The sequence below is a fragment of the Lynx rufus genome, unplaced genomic scaffold, assembly GCF_022079265.1.
Source record: "Lynx rufus isolate CCGP_SWC_20201006 ecotype Redwood Valley unplaced genomic scaffold, mLynRuf1.p SCAF_6, whole genome shotgun sequence".
NCBI classification, from domain to species: domain Eukaryota; kingdom Metazoa; phylum Chordata; class Mammalia; order Carnivora; family Felidae; genus Lynx; species Lynx rufus.
In genome coordinates, this window is record NW_025814878.1 from 74465589 (window position 1) to 74483838 (window position 18250).

Here is an 18250-nt window from a genome sequence, read left to right on the forward strand (position 1 = left end):
AGAAGTTGCATTGACCAAATGTTTGCAGTTGTATTCAAAAGGCAGTATTCATTGTCCCCCCTTCCTTATTCTCATTTTCCCAATTTTCTCTACTTCCATACTCATTTTAGTGCTAAGAAAAAAAGAAAAAACAATAACGTTGGATAACCAACTCAATATGAAAATCTCTTTAAATATCTCTTTCCAACAACTTCTTAGGAGACTTTTGCTGAAAGTCATTTCTTATATTTATGTGTGGAGATGTGTGTGTGTGTGTGCATGTGTTCAAAATCAATATATTCAGATATAGACATATATGTGTGTTCAAATTCAATATATTCAAATTCAAATATTTAAAAAAATATAATCATATGTATGAATCAGGGATTTGAAAACTGACAATTAAGGGACTTGGTTCTGCATGCTTCAAAAAGATGTCCAAACACACTTAAAATATGTTATCCCAAGACAATCTTCTCAGAAGTCTTACATAACATTGCATTTGGAAACAATACAACTACATACATTTAGGTGCTCTGTGGTTCTTTTAAGCTTCCACCAATGGTAAGAAGCCACTAACACATCTCCTTGTCTCCTTTCACGGGAAAGAAAAAGATGCCACAAGGAACCACTGCTGGTCATTTAGCCTTTCTGAAACTCCTTAAGAGTAATCTAACCCATCTCTAGTCTACTTTCAGGCTCCAATTAACCAAGGTAATATGAGGAAAGGCAGTCAGAGTTGGCCTGTAAATCATTACTTAACCAAACTAGTCAACAGCTTTAATGTAAACGTTATTTGATTAGCAGTAGACCCAATGCTTAGGTACAAAATTTAACATCTTACAAGTATCATCTAAAAGTACCAAAAGAGTAATTCAATAGTTTTAAAATAGAAACAATCTTATAAGTTGCCCCATGGAAAATGATCAAAATGGTTATTTTTCTATAAAAATATTCTTCCACTGGGGTGCCTGGGTGGCTCAATCAGTTAAGCATCCAACTCTGGATTTCGGCGCAGGTCAGGATGTCACATTTCGTGCTGTAACATGGAGACTGCTTGGTATTCTGTCTCTTCTCTCTGCCCCTCCACTGTGAGTGCATATGCATTTTCACATGCTCTCTCAAAATAAATAAACATTAAAAAAAAAAACCCTCAACAACAAAAAATCAAATAGCCTAATTAAAAAATGGGCAAAGAACCTGAATAAATATTTCTTCAAAAATGATATACAAGTGGGCAATAAGTGTATGAAATGCTCAACATCACTAATCATCAGAGAAATGCAAACCAAAATCACAATGAGGTATCACCTCACACCTAAAACATGACGAAACAAACAAAATAACAAGTATTGGTGGGGATATAGAGAAGTCAGAATCCTTGTGCACTGCTGACGGGACTGTAAAATGGCACAACCACTAGGGAAAACAGTATGATAGTTCTTCAAAAAATTAAAAGTAGAACTACCATATGATGCATATATATACACGTATATATTGTGTATGTGTACACACATATATACTGGGATATAGATTGTGTATATCTACACACATATACATTGGGATTGTTGCATTTTATACACACACACACACACACACACACACACCTGAAAGCAGAATGTCAAGGAGTTATTTCCAAACCTATGTTCAAAGCAGTACTACTCACAATAGCCAGGAGACAGAAGTAACCCAATTCATCAACAAATGAATGGACAAAAAAATATGGAATATACACACAATGGAAGACTTAAAAAGAATTGAAATCTTCTCACATGCTTCAATGCTATAGGAGAAATGTTTGTATCTTCCCCCGAAATTCACATGTTGAAATCTTCATGCCCAAAGGCCTTTAGGAGGTGATCAGGTCATGAGGGTGGAGCCTTCAAGGATAGGAGTAATGCCCTATAAAAGAGCTCCCTTGTCCCCTTTCACCATGGAAGGAAGTTGGCAGGAAGTTGGCAGTCTACAATCCGGAAGAGTGTCTTTGCCAGAACCCAACCCTTCTGTCACCCTGATCTTAGACTTGCAGCTTCCAGAACCATGAGGACTACATTTCTTATTTGCAAGATACCCAATCTGTATATATAACCCAATTTTTGTTAGAGCAGCCTTAATGGACTAAGACATACAACATGGATGAACCTTGAAGACATTATGCTAAGTGAAGTGACTAGTCACAAAAGGACAAATATTGCATGATTTCACTTCTTTTTTATTATAAAAAAATTTTTTTTTAATGTTTATTTTTGAGAAAGAGACAAAGCATGAGTGGAGGATGGTCAGAGAGAGAGGGAGACACAGAATCAAAAGCAGGCTCCAGTCTCTGAGCTGTCAGCACAGAGCCCAACATGGGGCTTGAGGTCATGAATCTCGAGATCATGACCTGAGCCAAAGTCGGATGCTTAACCTACTGAGCCATCCTGGCACCCCTGTATGATTTCACTTCTGTGAGGTACCTAATGTAGTCAAATTCACAGATAGAAAGCAGAATGATTGTTATCAAGGTCTTGGGGGGAGGGGACAAACAGGAGTTATTTAATGGGTATAGAGTTTCAGTTCTGCCAAATGAAAAAGTTCTGGATATCTGTTTTACAACAATGAATATATTTAACACTACTAAACTGGACACCTAAAAGTAAGACACTAAGTATTACAATATATGTTTTTCCACAATAAACATTATTAATAAAAAATAAAATAAAAATATATTTTAAAAATCCAAAACTTTTTTTTTTCCTGAATAGGAAGGAAGAAAAGAAATGAACAGGTAGTAAACATTTTCCTTCCGTGCAGATGTATGTATTTCATTTCTGGTGCACTCCACACAGGCAAGTTCCACAGAGAGAGAACAAAGTTTAAACCCTAGACATGAGGACCTGAACTTTCCAAAATCCAAATCAGACACTAAACCCCATCAGAAAAGTCTAGGTGCTAGGATGTTTACCTTTAGGTTACCCATTTCCAGAGAAGACTCTTGCTCATGGTACGGCTACTCCCAGAAAATAGCAAGAACAACCAGTCTGTGCAATTTGGATTCCTGACCACAAACAACCGAAATGGACATTAGCAACTTAACAGGAAAAGAATTTATGGCAGTACAGTGGGAAGTTCTAAACCCACATTAAAGCTGGAGAACCAGTTTATAAGAAGAATTTCTATGTCTGGGTAGCCAAGAACACACCCAGGCCACACCCCAGGGTCGGCCCCATTAGCACACCAGCCATGGCTATCACTGACCCCAAGACCCCTGTCCAACTGATCCTGTGTTTCTACATTATACCCTCAATGTTCAAATTCTGGGGTAGGAAGAACTGACTGGGCATGCCCACGAGCTTCCATTCAGTGGGGAATTCTTACAACAGACAGATATTCAAATACTAAAGGGCAGAGAAAAGGAAATTACCTACACTGATTACCAAGTAGCTTAGCAAATGTTTATGTCTCATATGCCTAGCTCACCCAGTTTAACATACTACAAAGTAGTAAATTTCCAGCCAATTCCAGGAAATAGGAGAATCTTCATGCTCACTGGATCCTGTCACTTGCAATGCGGCAGGTTTCCACGAGTTATCCAACCAGATCAGACCACTCATAAACTATCACTGGGTAAGGCAAGGTGCACAGGGGCGGGTAGGATGAATGTGACCATGGTTAGTTGCTCTCTAATGCTTTTGCTTTTGTCAAAGTCGAATTTACTTGACCGTGATAAGAGCAGACACTGTCTTCAAAACTCCTGCTAGAACAGACTATAAAGACAGAGCGTGGACTGGCGTTGCTGTCACTGTCACCATAGGACTAACATTGCTCAAGCAGAGAAGATGCCATTTATCCAGCACAGTTTAATCAATGTGTAAGCCTCTAGTCGGCTCCCAGTCTATCTGAAAAAATTTCCATAGACTCTGTAGAGCAAAGATACACAGAGATTTAGAAAGTCGTAGAGAAGTGAAAGCAAGGTTAAGCAATTAACTTTACTTCACACTACAGTCTTTTATTCATTCATACATTCCTCTATCCAAAGGGCTCTCAAGACTTCTACTTTCACAATGATAGAGCAAAGATGTCTCTTCCTTTATCTTGAAAAATCAACAAGAGTTTTTTTAAAAACCAGAAACACAATTTTTAAAAAATAAAACAGGAGACATCTTATAGCTCTGAACCACAACATACACAGGAAGTGGGGAGAGAGACAGTGAGGGGCATCAGAGAGCAGAAGATGGGTCAAACCTCAGTGTTTGCAAAGCAGCATCAACAAGACACAAGCTGCAGGGCCCCAAAGACATCAGGAGCTGGAGGCATCAGCTACTGTGAGGGTGGGGTGAGTGGGCAAAGACAAGAAAACAGGGAGATGGTTTGAAAGTCTACATAAGCAGCAGTTAGATTCCAGGGTGCCTCACTCTCCCCCAAAGGAGCTAGAAGGTGCACCCTTAATAAACATGGCTTCTGGAAGCAACAAACTTAGAAACGCCAGAATGGAAGACAGTGGGGTTTCAACAGGGATATGAAGAGAAACTGTGCATGGCAGAGAGGGAGAGCCTCCAATGTCTTACCTACAGGTCCAGAACTCCAGTAGCCAGGCTGATATCCCCAAAGCAAGAGACTGAAGGGCCATTCTCTGGAAAAGCTAATCTATCATCTGAGAAAAGACCCACAGATTTTATTATCAGTATCTGCAATGAGAATGCTAACAGGCTACCCAGTCATCCCTACAGGGAAGTGGGGGAAGGGAGAAACAAGCCCACATGGGTATATAAGGACACCTGCAGCTTCTAACTAGCTTTCTAGTGCCTCACCTCTTAAATAAACAAAAGACCAAGATCACCAGAGATCTGAGGAAAGCCTACCACACTTGAGAGAAAAGACCAAAATAAAGTGAAAACAAGGGAATTAGTAGGACAGGGACAGTACTGGTAAGAGAAGACCGCAAAGAAATCATATTTAATATCTCACTAAGATCTGGTATTCATCTCATAAAGGTGCATTATTAAAAAGAGAAAACCAGAATGTAAGGAAGGGGAAAAAAAAAGATGACATAAAAATTCAATGAAAAAATTCAGAGGTAAGCTAAAGAAATCTCCCAGAAGTAGAAACAAGAGGACAATAAAAAATATATATATATTAGAAATTCACTGTAAGAAGTCCACTATTTAAATTAATGTGTATTCCAGATAAAGAGAACAAGGAGAAAAAGCAGGGGAAATTTTTTCAAAAAAAATGCTACAAAAACATTTAATAATCATGTAGTTCTTGGAGAAGGACCTACTGAGCACTCAGCACTGTGAATGAAAAATAGATAATAAAATTTTAGGATACACATATGATAAGAGATTAAAAATCTGCATAGAAGAAACTGGCAAAAACATACAAATGGGGGCGCCTGGGTGGCGCAGTCAGTTAAGCATCCGACTTCAGCCAGGTCACGATCTCGCGCTCCGTGAGTTTGAGCCCCGCGTCGGGCTCTGGGCTGATGGCTCAGAGCCTGGAGCCTGTTTCCGATTCTGTGTCTCCCTCTCTCTCTGCCCCTCCCCCGTTCATGCTCTGTCTCTCTCTGTCCCAAAAATAAATAAACGTTGAAAAAAAAAAAAAGTGTTTAAAAACATACAAATGATCAAGAAAAATGTCACCAGACTTCTCGACTGCAGCACTAGAAACCAGATGATAATGATGCAAAACCACCAAAATTCTTTCCAACCTAAAATTCTGTAATGAGCCAAATTACCACTCACCTACAAGACCACAATAAAGGAATTCTCACACCTGCGAAGGCTGAGGAAAATAAAGCTGTGAGATTTTTGTTTTAAGCCTTCTAGCCCTATTTGACTCACAGTTTTGCGTTGTTTTGAACTGTACAGTTCACACACATTCTCAACTATGCCTCATTCTGGTTTGCAGGTACAAGAGTACATTTTCTAGGTCTTGTAATCATGAATGGGATGCACCCTCAGTTACCACATACTTCCCCTAATAAAATATGAGATCACAATACTAAAAAATTCCATAAAAATAGTAATCTTTATTCTTATATAATGTACTTAAAAAGTATTTTATAGCCACAAATATCATGTGAAGTAAAATAGATATTATCATCCTTTGCTTCAAGATGAGAAAACTGAGGGACTCCTGGGTGGCTCAGTCAGTTGGGCATCCAACTCTTAATTTTGGCTCAGGTCATGATCTCACGGTTCGTGGGATCGAGCCCCACGTCAGCCTCTGCGCTGACAGCATGGATTCTCTCTCTCCCTCTTTCTCTGCCGCCTCACCTACTCAGTCTCTCTCTCTCAAATTAAAATTTCAAAAAAAAAAAAAAAGATGAGAAAATTGATTCTTTAAGAGAAAAATGACTTTTCAAAGGTGTCAAAGCCAACATAAAGCACTAGAACTCAAATCTAAGTCTAGTGCCATGTTTGGGATTCTCCTCTGACATGAATGTAGGAACTCTGTGCACAATCTTTATCTCCTTCTCTCTTATGTACATGGGAATGGTTTCATCTCAAGGTATGATAAGCACTATTGTCCCTTTTCTCCACTCTTCTACAACCCAGCTATTTATTTCACCGTAAGCACCTCAGCACTGTTGGCCCTTCCCCTTCTCCAGGCCATCCTTAAAGAACTGGAGTACAAGTCCCAAAGTAAATACTTACGTATGTACTGAGAGTATAACAAAAGGCAAACCTTAACTACTCATTAGAAAGAAATTTCTCAACTTTTTTTCTTAACCCAGTGAGAAGGAAAAGAGATAATCAGACAAAAGTGACTTCATCTTCTCATATGCTACATACAGGAAAAAGGCACCTAATAATGTATTTTTGATGTTCATAATGATCCATCTGGCTCATTATCATAAAAAAAAAAGAAACTCCGGTTTATAATCAGTTATTAACAGTTTTTTATACCATAGAGGGATAAAGATTCAAGGATAATTATCCCGTCCACTCTGCTCCCAAAATGTATTAATCAAGAAATATGCTTCAAGGGGCACCTGGGTGGCTCAGTCAGTTAAGCGTGCGACTCTTGATTTTGGCTCAAGTCATGATCTCACGGTTTAAGAGTTCGAGCCCTGTATATGGCTCTGCATTGACAGTGCAAAGCCTGCTTGGGATCCTCTCTCTCCCTCTCTCTTTGCCCCTTCCCTGCCACTCTGTCTCTCTCTTTCAAAAATAAACCTAAAAAATCTACATGCTTTAAAATTTAGAGCACAATAAACACACACACACACACACACACACACACACACACACCCCTTCCCTTCTCACCACTTTACCACTTTCCCCAAACAGACAGGAACACTAAGACATGTATGTATTCACATTCACACACAGTCTGCAACCTTGGACTCATATACCCTTCTATTAGACTGTAGGCCTGAATGGCCCAGGGTGAAGAAAGCACAGTCCTCACTGAGAAAACCCAACTTCACTCTGGTTAACCGTGTTTTCAATCAAGCAAAGAAATAGTGTGGTAACAATCCAGCTACTTACTCCACAGTATCGGTCACCATTAAATATCTGAGGTGGCAGAGGATTGCCCTGAGCAGGCTTCTTTTCTGGGGGGATGTTTTTGTACATCCATTGTCTTTGTTCTTCTGACATTGTGATATCCACCTCCTCAAACTCTATCTTGTTGGCTTCCAGAAATCTAACCACATCCTGCTGTTTCTTCTTTATCTAAAGAGAGAAGACAGACAAATGAGAAATGCTTATCTGAAACAATATGCAGATATTTCCAAATTGAACTAGACTTGATTTCTCATGGTCAGAGGTCACCAATGCAAAACCAAGAGGCAATTTTCACAGGCACCAGGCACCGTCCACTCACTGGGTATCCAGCAGAAGTCTAGACAAGTCCTGACACAATGATTTCTTCACCTAGACTCCCCAGAACACTGGGGCACAGCCCTGATCACCTGGAAGGATCAGATTATGCATGAGGTGAGGGACTTCGTTCTCAGAGGTACACAACCACTGCCCCTCCCAGTTACAGAAGCTGACATTTACAGTCATGAAAACTCCCTCTGCAGAAACCATTTGAAAACCAGGGAGAGCCCATATGAGATGTCGACATTTCACTGATTCCCGGGAGCAGCAACATTTCTATTCCCCTCAGCAGTCTCTTTCAGGTATTCCACAGCGGTAGCCACTGTCATGAAAGCATCCTTTCATCAATTCAAAAGAGAAAAATGTTCTCCACTTCTAAGGTGAGAGTAAACAACAAGCATCAGCTGACTTTGAACTCTGTATTCCTTAACTCTCTTTGTTCCTCTCACCTTCATGTTTCCTTCTTCAGTCACTAGGGGTCAGGTGTGCTCCTGAAGAGCTGCAAACACATCTGTAGGTTTTCAAAATCTTATCGGTTTTATTTCAGGGTACATATTAAATAATTCAGATGGGGCAACAATATTCAATATCTTAAACACAGCATGTAAAACAGGAGACCACACGTCTGCTTTTTCTAAATGATTCTAGGAAATGTACACAGAGACTTAACACAACCTAAGTAGTGAAGTAAATTTTATAAGGGCCAAAGAAAAGAATCATTTTGAGAGGGCAAATCTAGAAATTTCTAGATTTCTCATCTAGAAAATGAAATGCTTGAAGAACAAACTTTCACATACTGATTGCCTCCACCAATTTCCTCCAACTTCCTCTCAAAAGCCTCAATGACATGTGCTTCTGAGATGGAAATTTGTTGTGGGTCATGAGCAAAGAGATTCTGATCACTGGGTTGAAGTCTATGAATGAGTAACAAGATTGTACAGTTAGCATGGACAGAAATACAAAGCTAGCAAAATAGAGTATCTTTACCCTCGATGATATGAGAAAACAAGAGACCTAGCGTATGGTTATAAATCAAAATGGATACATTATCTTGTTTCTTGAACCAAGCTATTTCTCATTTCTGAAAAAGTTAACTTTTTTCCCCTGATACACAATTTTCAGAAATGTAGTTATGTTATTTCGAAACTTTGGCTTGCAGAAAAAGTATTATCCATACTACTTAGTTTCCCCTTACAACCCTACAAGGCAGATAAACAAGGTTGATGCTGAGGTCAAAACTGGTCACCTATTTTGATGGAGGTCTTAGTACGTATTCTTGTCAAGATAATCATGTCATTCTCCTATTTAAAATCCTTCTTTAATGAGTCCGCATTGCCCTTGGAAGAATACATACATTTCTTAGCATAGCACAATGTCCTTCATGATCCACCTCCTTTGATGATAAGAGCAAATGTATTTGCATTTTTAAAAGTCTAGAAATTGTAAAACAAGCAAACTGTCAACATTTAATTAGAGGAAAGGATCAAAAATTAATTAGAGGAAAGGGTTTGGATTTAATGTCCATAGGTAGAGCTTTACATATCCAACATATTTCAAATGTTCATGAGTGATCAAAAGTGAACCTGACACAGTCAAACCTTAGTTTTCCATATGATGTATGTACACATAATATCCACCCCACCTCCACATCTACCTCGAAAGGTGAATACCCTAAAATTCACATACTCTTAATACTAGGCTATATCAAAGACACACAGTTTCTCTACATCCCAGCCCCCTAGCCCTACACACACACACACACACACACACACACACACACACACACACACAGCATTTATTGCTTAACTATAATCCCCTACTGCTCACTGGTCATTCCTTTCATAGGATCACACTCGATAAAAAGAGCTGGGTCTTGCCCCTTTCATTCAAGAATGTACCCTGTGTACTGTCGTGTCATTACAAATTTTTCAAGGGCACTTAGGTGGCTCAGTCAGTTAAGCCTCCAACTCTTGATTTCAACTCATGTCATGTCTCACGGTTCCTGGGATTGAGCCCCTGAGCACACTCTCTGTCCCTCTTTCTACCCCTCCCCAGCTCACATACACACTCACTCTCTGTCAAAATGAACATTGTTTTTTTTCAAAAGCATGAATTTTTATATCTGCCTAGCAACCTATCATGTAGATGTTTTCAGTCAACTACTATTCAATTATTGGTATTTAGCATATTTGTAACTTTCAGCACCAGAAATATCATGTAGTGAACATCTTTACTTAAAAATCTTTGACAGTATCTCTCAATACTATTTTAGGACAAAACCCTATGAATGAAACTCAGATCAAAGGGCAGAGACGTTTTTCAGGCTCCTGGTGGACCCATGCTAACCTGCTTTTCAACAAGTCCTTGTCAATATGTTCCCATTAGCAATGTATGAAAGTGTCCATGTCTCAACACTCCTCCCTCCTTACAGCCAATATCTGAAAGATGTATCACAGAATATTAAAATCCAAACAATGGGAGGTGACAGACGTGTTAATTAAACTGTGGTAATCATTTCACAATATATACAAATATCGAATCATTATGTTATATACCTTATACTTATAGAGTATTATATGTCAATTATATCTCCAAAAAATTGAGGTGGCGGAAAACAAATTGGTTGCTGTTAAAAAAAAAAATTCAAGGGGCTCCTGTGCAGCTCAGGCAGTGGAGCGTCGTCGTGCTCTTGATTTCAGCTCAGGGCAGGATCGCAGGGTCACAGGATTGAGCCCCATGTCGGGCTCTGCACTGCACATGGAGCCTCCTTAGGATTCTCTCTCTCTGTCTCTCTCTCTCTCTCTCTCTCTTTCTGCCCCTCCCTGACTCATACATGGGCTCCTGCACTTTCTCTCTCTCTAAAGTAAAAAAAAAAAAAAAAAAAAAATGCATCATTACACACTAACACTGCTCAAGAAGCAAAGGACAGTTACTAACAAAGGTGAGAATTGACAGCAGCATATGGAGTAAAATGTAAATAATTATATCTCTGTTTTAAAAGAGGAAAGCAGGGGGGCGCCTGGGTGGCGCAGTCGGTTAAGCGTCCGACTTCAGCCAGGTCACGATCTCGCGGTCCGTGAGTTCGAGCCCCGCGTCGGGCTCTGGGCTGATGGCTCAGAGCCTGGAGCCTGTTTCCGGTTCTGTGTCTCCCTCTCTCTCTGCCCCTCCCCCATTCATGCTCTGTCTCTCTCTGTCCCAAAAATAAATAAACGTTGAAAAAAAAAAATTAAAAAAAAAAAAAATAAAAGAGGAAAGCAGGGGAGGCACCACCAGGTTTGGGCTTCAAAGAGATCACTTTAATACTATGCAACTTAAAAAGAAAAAAGGAGGAGTTCTGTACATACTCTTAACACTGCTATGAAAAGATCTCCAAGACAGATTAGTAAGTGAAAACACAAGGAACAGAACTGTGCATAGACTAGGAACATTTTTTAAAAATAGAGAAAATAAAAGAACACATTTGTACTTACGTTAAAATAAGCTCTGGAAGGTTATATAAAAAACCAACAGAAATAGTTGTCTGGGAGCTAGGAAAGTAGGGACTGGGGGGGACGGAGAAAAAAATGGGAGCAAAAGTCTTAGCTCTCTACATGTGTAAACTAAACTTTTTTGCACAGTGTGAATATGTTAGTATTCAAAAGATTAAATACAAGAAAATTACGTAGAGAAAGAGAGCTTCACATAGAAGGGAACAGGAGTATGTAGCCATAGAGATGTAGTATTTTATATAAATTGGGTTTTCCAACAGGACATGGAAGCCCCACAACTCAGAGCACATTGTTACTCGTGGGCCTTCATGTTTACTCACACTTCTTCTAAGAAAGGCCAGATGATGAAAAATCATTTTTTTTTTTTTAAAAAGAGCTAAGGCCATAGAAAACTAACCAATACTACAGCAAATCACTGAAATAAACAAAGGACAAAATTTAACCCAGGGAAGGAAGTTTTCAAGTGGATATCTGTGGCATTAGCATGAGGAAGGAAGAAGAGTCATGAGCAGATACCACGAGCTATTTTGAGATCTGTGGAGGTGAACGTGGCCTGGAACTGTGGGAGCCCAGGCGTCCGTGGCAGGGGGACAGGCCACCTCAGGTGGCAGGGACTTGGGTGAAGAGATGGGACTGCTGGGTGGGACCCCAGGTAATAGGCTTCCCATGTGGCAGGGATGCTGCATGTGCTGGCATAAACCCAGAGTTCAAGTAGCAATAACATATACCATCATTTCCTTGACTCCAAGGGCTTTTCCTCCCCACATTTCAAGTATCCTGAAACAAAATGTACCTTAAATCAATATCAAAAGCCATCTAAGGAGCAAATGGGAAAGAAGTTAATTGTGGGGCAACAGTAGCTGCCTTCACCCATGTCAATTTAGCTATGAGTGCAAAGTACCTATAACTCAGGGGGTGTTTGTTGTTGTTTCTTTCTTTTTCTTTTTTTTTTTAAACACACTTAGAAGCCATGGAAGATAATGCTAGGTTTTTACCCAGTAGCCAATTTCCCTTTCTTTTTTTTTTTTAACGTTTTTATTTATTTTTTGAGAGACAGAGACAGAGCACGAGTGTGGCAGGGGCAAAGAAAGAGGGAGACACAGAATCTGAAGCAGGCTCCAGGCCCTGAGCTGTCAGCACAGAGCCCAGTGCGGGGCTCGAACCCACAAACTGTGAGATCGTGACCTGAGCAGAAGTAGGCGCTTAACCAACTGAGCCACCCAGGAGACCCAATCTCCCTTTCGTTGTTAATAATAGAAGGCTGGTATTGTTTAGGAAAGCAATGTGCTCTCCTACAAAAACTTGTTTTACCCAGACTCCTCTGCAGCCAGGGGTCATGACACAGAATGAGACAGAAGGCAGATGTTCTCGGGAAGGCTCTACTTGATGAATAAAACCACAAAGCCCAATTTGTCCTCTCTCCTCTTGCAGAAATGCAGAAGTAGTGCCTGGAGGTGCAGAAACCATTGTGCAAATGTGAAAACAAACGCCATATGCTAAGGATGGTCAAGCAGAAAGACAGGAGCTTGGGTCCTTGATATTTTATAGCTGCCACACCAGTCTTGCGCAGCCCACTCTAAACCTTTCTGTATTAGACAAATAAACATTTAATTGTTTAAGCCACTCGATCAAAGTTTTTCTATAGCCTGCACTCAAACACAATGCTACCTGAAGAAATTCTTAACTGCTACTTAAAATGTCTTCAGAAATACTATAGTATGATGGATTGAAAATAAAAGCTATTACTGCCTAGCAGAGCCTAGAAATAAATGCTGTAAGACATAAATTTAAGTGAAATGAATATTTGTCACTGAATAAACATGAATTTTCATTATTTTCTTCATAAAACAACCACAGGAAAAAAAAAAGAAAAAAGAAAAGAAGTCGTTGGACCCAAAACAGGAAGATATCTACAAAAGCATTAGAGTTAGATTTATTATGTTATTCACACACACACACCATTACACATCATCCAAAGCAACTAAAGGGAACAAGTGCTTCAAAATCTCTTAGGCTAGATCATGGGAAGGCAAACTATGGCCCACGGGCTAAATCTAGCTCACAACAGGTTTTGTATGGACCATGGCCCCAAATGGGATACTTTTAAATGTGGCTGAAAAGAAAATAAAAATAACAGTATCACATGACATGTAAAAAATACATTAAATGCAAATTTCAGTGTCCATAGATAAACCTGTATCTGAAGATAGCCACACCCACTCATTTCCATACTAACTGTGGCTGCTTTGGCCCTGACAATGGCAGGGTTGAGTGCTGCGACAGAGGCCTCATGGTTCCCAAAGCCTAAAGAAAAAGTCTGTCCTTTACAAAGTGTGCCAACCCTGGGCTAGACCACAGATCTCCATTTCCGGCTCAAAGTTTAATTCCTTAGTGAGGCCTTCCCCGACAACCAGATTTTACATTTTTACCAGTGGCACTCCATACACACACACCCCCTCTCCAACTCCCTACTTCCCTTCAAGGCTTCATTTTTCACCATAGCACTTAGTATCTGGTATACTAGTGGTGTTTTCAGTGTTTTCTTTCTTTTCAGTATTTCCTTCTCTACCTGCCCTAATAGAATATAAATTCCATAGGGTGAGGGATGTTGTCTGCTGTTTTGTTCATTGCTGTACCTCCAGGGCCTAGGATGGTGTCTAGCATATAGCAAACACTCACCAAACAGTTGTTAATACACAGGAACTTCACACATGGAAGGGCTGGCGTGACAGGAAGGCTTCATCCTGACTCAGCAATGTTGGTTCTCTCATCGTTTACCTTACATATCACCTCCTTGGAGAGTCCTCTCCAACCACCTTACCTGAAGTTTTATTGTCTAAATCTATTACAATTTTATTTACTTATCTGTGTACTTGATTTTATGCTCATCTCTCTCCCCACAATGTCACTTCTGTAAGCAAGAGACTGGTAACGCAAGAGGCGTTCAGTAAATATTAACTGAATGGATGATTAAAGAATTATCACCCCAGCCCTGACATCAAAGATTTCCAGGTGATGTTCAAGAGATCAAACTGAGTTGGTAATTTAATTTAGGAACAAATGTAACTGAAGTTTAGCCAAAAAGGAATGTAGATCAAATGCCAGTATTTCTCAATTAATGCTAAAGCTGTATGATTTTAAAAAGCAGTGTCTCTAGGACGCTACATGTAACTGTAAATTGCCTAAATAATTCAGAACAATCTATAGACCCTGAATGTGAAAAAGCTTTCCTTTAACATTGACAATGATATTGAAGAAGAAAGTTGTATGGACTATACGTTTAAATAAATGCTGTTGTCAGTTCATTTCAAAAATTGCAAGTGCATAATGTAGTGTTTTGTTTGGCCCAAATGTTTTAATTAAACTGCTGATATATTTGCAAATTGACGGCAATTGCGAACTAAGCAAATAGGTCAGTATTTCCCTGACTCTGCTTCCAACTGCCACGACAGGATTCTATCACCCCCACCCACTTCCCCCAGTATCTCCAGCAGCTCTGAAGCAAGCTTCGAGGCAGCCATCTTGGTCCAGCTGCTTCAATAAATGGTCTGAATGTGTTCCCCTCAAAATTTGTATGTTGAAACCTAACCTCCAAGGTGATAGTATTACAAGGTGGGGGCTATGGAAGGTGATTAGTTTACTAGGACAGGACCCTCATGAATGGGGTTAGTGTCCTTATAAAAGAGACCCGAGAACATCCCTGCCACTTTCTGCCATTGAGGACACAGCAAGGAATCCGCAGTCTGCAACCCGAAGAGGGCTTTCACCAGAACCCAACTGTGCTGGCAACCTGATCTTGGACTTCCAGCCTCCAGAACTGTAAGAAATAAGTTTATGTTGCTTGTAAGCTACCCAATCAATTTTGTTACAGCAGCCCAAACAAAGACAATGAACCTTTACCCTTTCAACTCCAAATCCTGGGCCTGCTGAGGACCCCAAAGCCTGCACCCACGCCTTGGTAACCTACCCCCACAGGCGCCTGGGTGATAAACTGTCTGGGCTGGTGCTGCTGAATTGGCTGACCTGGCATGAACACTCAGTGACCCGTGAAAATCTTAGTGAAGATGTTTGTAGCTCTTTCACTGACAACCTCCTGGCTCCAGGAATCCCTAGGGACTGGATCTGCGGCCAGGCTAAATAAATTACATTGTGCTTCAGTTAGATTTACCCCTACTCTGTGGCACTTTTAAGTAAACTTGCACTCCTTCACTCTCTCTTCTTGTCGGATTAGTTCTTTCCCAGACGGCTGACAATTTATGTAATTAAGTAGCCCTTCCAGAAGAATCCTTCCATATGCTTCTAGGCATGCCTGGTCATGTTTGAATTCTGGGGTATACACAGCTGTTGCTGCACCTTGGGACCTTGAGAGTCACTAGCCAATAACGAGAAATAATCAATTTGAATAAGATAGTTGTTTTAATTGAGATTTAATGTGCACAATTGTGGGAAATCAAGTTTAAAGACAACTAATTGTGGGAAATCAAGTTTAAAGACAACTGAAGTACAGGCGGATGACAGCAAGGAAAACTGGGGGCGAGAGAGGAGTGTGTATTTTTGAGTTAGACTGTCTGGGTTTTAATCCTGGCCCTATCTGTTGGGTAGCCTTGGAGAAATTACAAAGCTTCTCTCAGCATTAGTTGCCAAATCTGTGAAATGGACCCAGTATCTTTTTGCATAGGTTCATTGGGAGCATCAGATACAAAAAGAGCTAAGCAATCGCAGGCACTTGCTCAATTGTTCCATTCATTCAAACACACGAGCTTTTCTTTCGTGGCCCTAGATGGGGCCCTCTGCCAAAAACATGAAATGACTTCTGGGTACTTTCAAAGGTTTTAGGTATTCAATGTAACAGTTCTTTATTTCACTTACTTTCACACTTCAAATACACATTTTTCTTTTTTCTGACTTACAGCAGATGTAGGACTCATTAGGACCTTTTATGTATCTCACATGGAAAAAGTCGAAGGCAGAGGAAGAAAACCAAAAAGTAAAAATTTTCTTAGAACAACACAACTTACAATGGAGAGACTGGACTAAGGGGAAGTAGAGGGAGGGCTCTAAGACAACCCCTTTCCACTACGGAGGGAGAAAAGGACTGATGACCTTTCCCTTGTAAGAAGACCCTTGCTACTTCTAGCAATTAAGCAGAGTATCTCAAAGATACATAATTTCATGGCAAATTCTTTAACAGTTCGCTGTTGGACTCACTAGGCATTCTACTGTCATAAAGAGGATGCAAATGGCAGAAAGTATTATGGCAGACACTGGACCAGTTACCCCTTTTCTGTGAAGGCCAAATTCCAGAGGGAGACACAGAATCTGAAACAGGCTCCAAGCTCTGAGCTGTCAGCACAGAGCCCAACGCGGGGCTCGAACTCATGGACCGCGAGATCATGGCCTGAGCCGAAGTTGGACACTCAACCGACTGAGCCACCCAGGTGCCCCCCCAGCCACTCTTGTAGCTGGGCAGCTCTGTGACCCAGATCTAGCCCCTGAGGTGTGAGCCAAAGTCTGCTGGGTAAAGCTTCTGGTCAAGGCTTTGCTCTCCTGCTCAAGCATATGGATTCAGGTGTTAGGCCCTTTGTCCCTGCCCTTCCACCTCCTTTCTGCTTGGAACCTCAGTGTGAGGGCTAGAGACGTGCAGGCAGCTTTTCCGCCATGAGCCAGTAAGCATCAGGAAAAGGCCAAGAGAATGCTAGAAACACAAGCCCTGAACAAATCAGCCTCCAGAATTACAAACAGAGAAAACTTCCGTTCTTTTGAGATCTCATTGGCCATGTTCTCCCTTACCTGCAGGTGAACACATTCCTAACGAGAACGCTCACGGCTAAGGTTTCATTGTTGGGGAGTAGGGCAGGATGTAGAATAAACCCCAATAAGCCATCTGCTAACCGTCAACATTCTAACACTGTTTAACTAAACAGGAAGTTACACATAAAGTACTGTGTGTCTGGTGTCTATTGCAGTTTATCTTACTAGAAAGCAAATACCAGGTTACCAAGCCAAAGATAGCAGTGCGAGAGGCTGTCTAGCAAGAGATTGAAACCGGAGTTTTAAGGAATCAGAGTGTCAGAAAGAGATGGATTATGCAACACAGGACAATTTTTGAAACAACCAGTATTATATGTTGTATTTTAAGGCAATAAAATTTTAATGATGGAAAAACTTGTACTTTTTCACCTATGTACCATTAGCACAATCCATGCTACTCAACAGGCACTCAGTGTGTTTATATTAAACACAGAAACATTACTGAGTTTGAATAAATACCTTTAACATATTTGCTTTTGAATCAGTCAACATTTTCCGTGCTGTTTTCTTAACCAATTTGCATTAGTTTCTTTTTCCTGTTTTTGTAAGTCATCTTTGCAATATAAGTATTTTTTTATTTAAAAAAAAAAACCACCATAATCTCATCATCCTGAAGTAATTATTTCTTATAGTACCTTCCAAGGACACAACATTTAGAAATATACTTCATAGGGGCGCCCGGGTGGCTCAGTCGGTTGAGCGTCCAACTTCGCCTCAGGTCGTGATCTCACAGCTCATGAGTTCGAGCCCCACGTGGGGCCCTGTGCTGACAGCTCAGAGCCTGGAGCCTGCTTCGGATTCTGTGTCTCCCTCTCTCTCTGCCCTTCCTCCACTCATGCCCTCTTTCTCTCTCAAAACTAAACATTAAAAAAAAAAAAAAGAAATATACTTTATATAGTTGCCATAATAACATACACATTTGGGGTAGGATGTTTCAGTTTTATTACAAATATTTTGTTTTTATAATCTCCATAGTTATCTTATTGCGTGCATACATTCTATTAAGTACTTTAATGTTTAGAACATTATCCTACCATTGGAAATTTAAGTGTGTTCCAAGGATTTTTTTTTTAATTAAAGAAGAAAACTTGGGGCACCTGGGTGGCTCTGTCGGTTACACATCTGACTCTTAGTTTCAGATCAGGTCACAATCTCATGGTT

At 40.3% G+C, this 18250-nt stretch overlaps 1 protein-coding gene across 1 annotated transcript in view; it reads right to left on the reverse strand.

Moving 5' to 3' along the window:
- SH3BGRL2 (SH3 domain binding glutamate rich protein like 2) overlaps positions 1 to 18250 on the reverse strand; it is a 58426-nt gene that overhangs the window by 15716 nt on the left and 24460 nt on the right. Inside the window, exon 2 of the mRNA XM_047101961.1 lies at positions 7455 to 7640. Within this exon, the coding sequence (XP_046957917.1) occupies positions 7455 to 7640 (186 nt within the window). The remainder of the gene's footprint in view (positions 1 to 7454; positions 7641 to 18250) is intronic.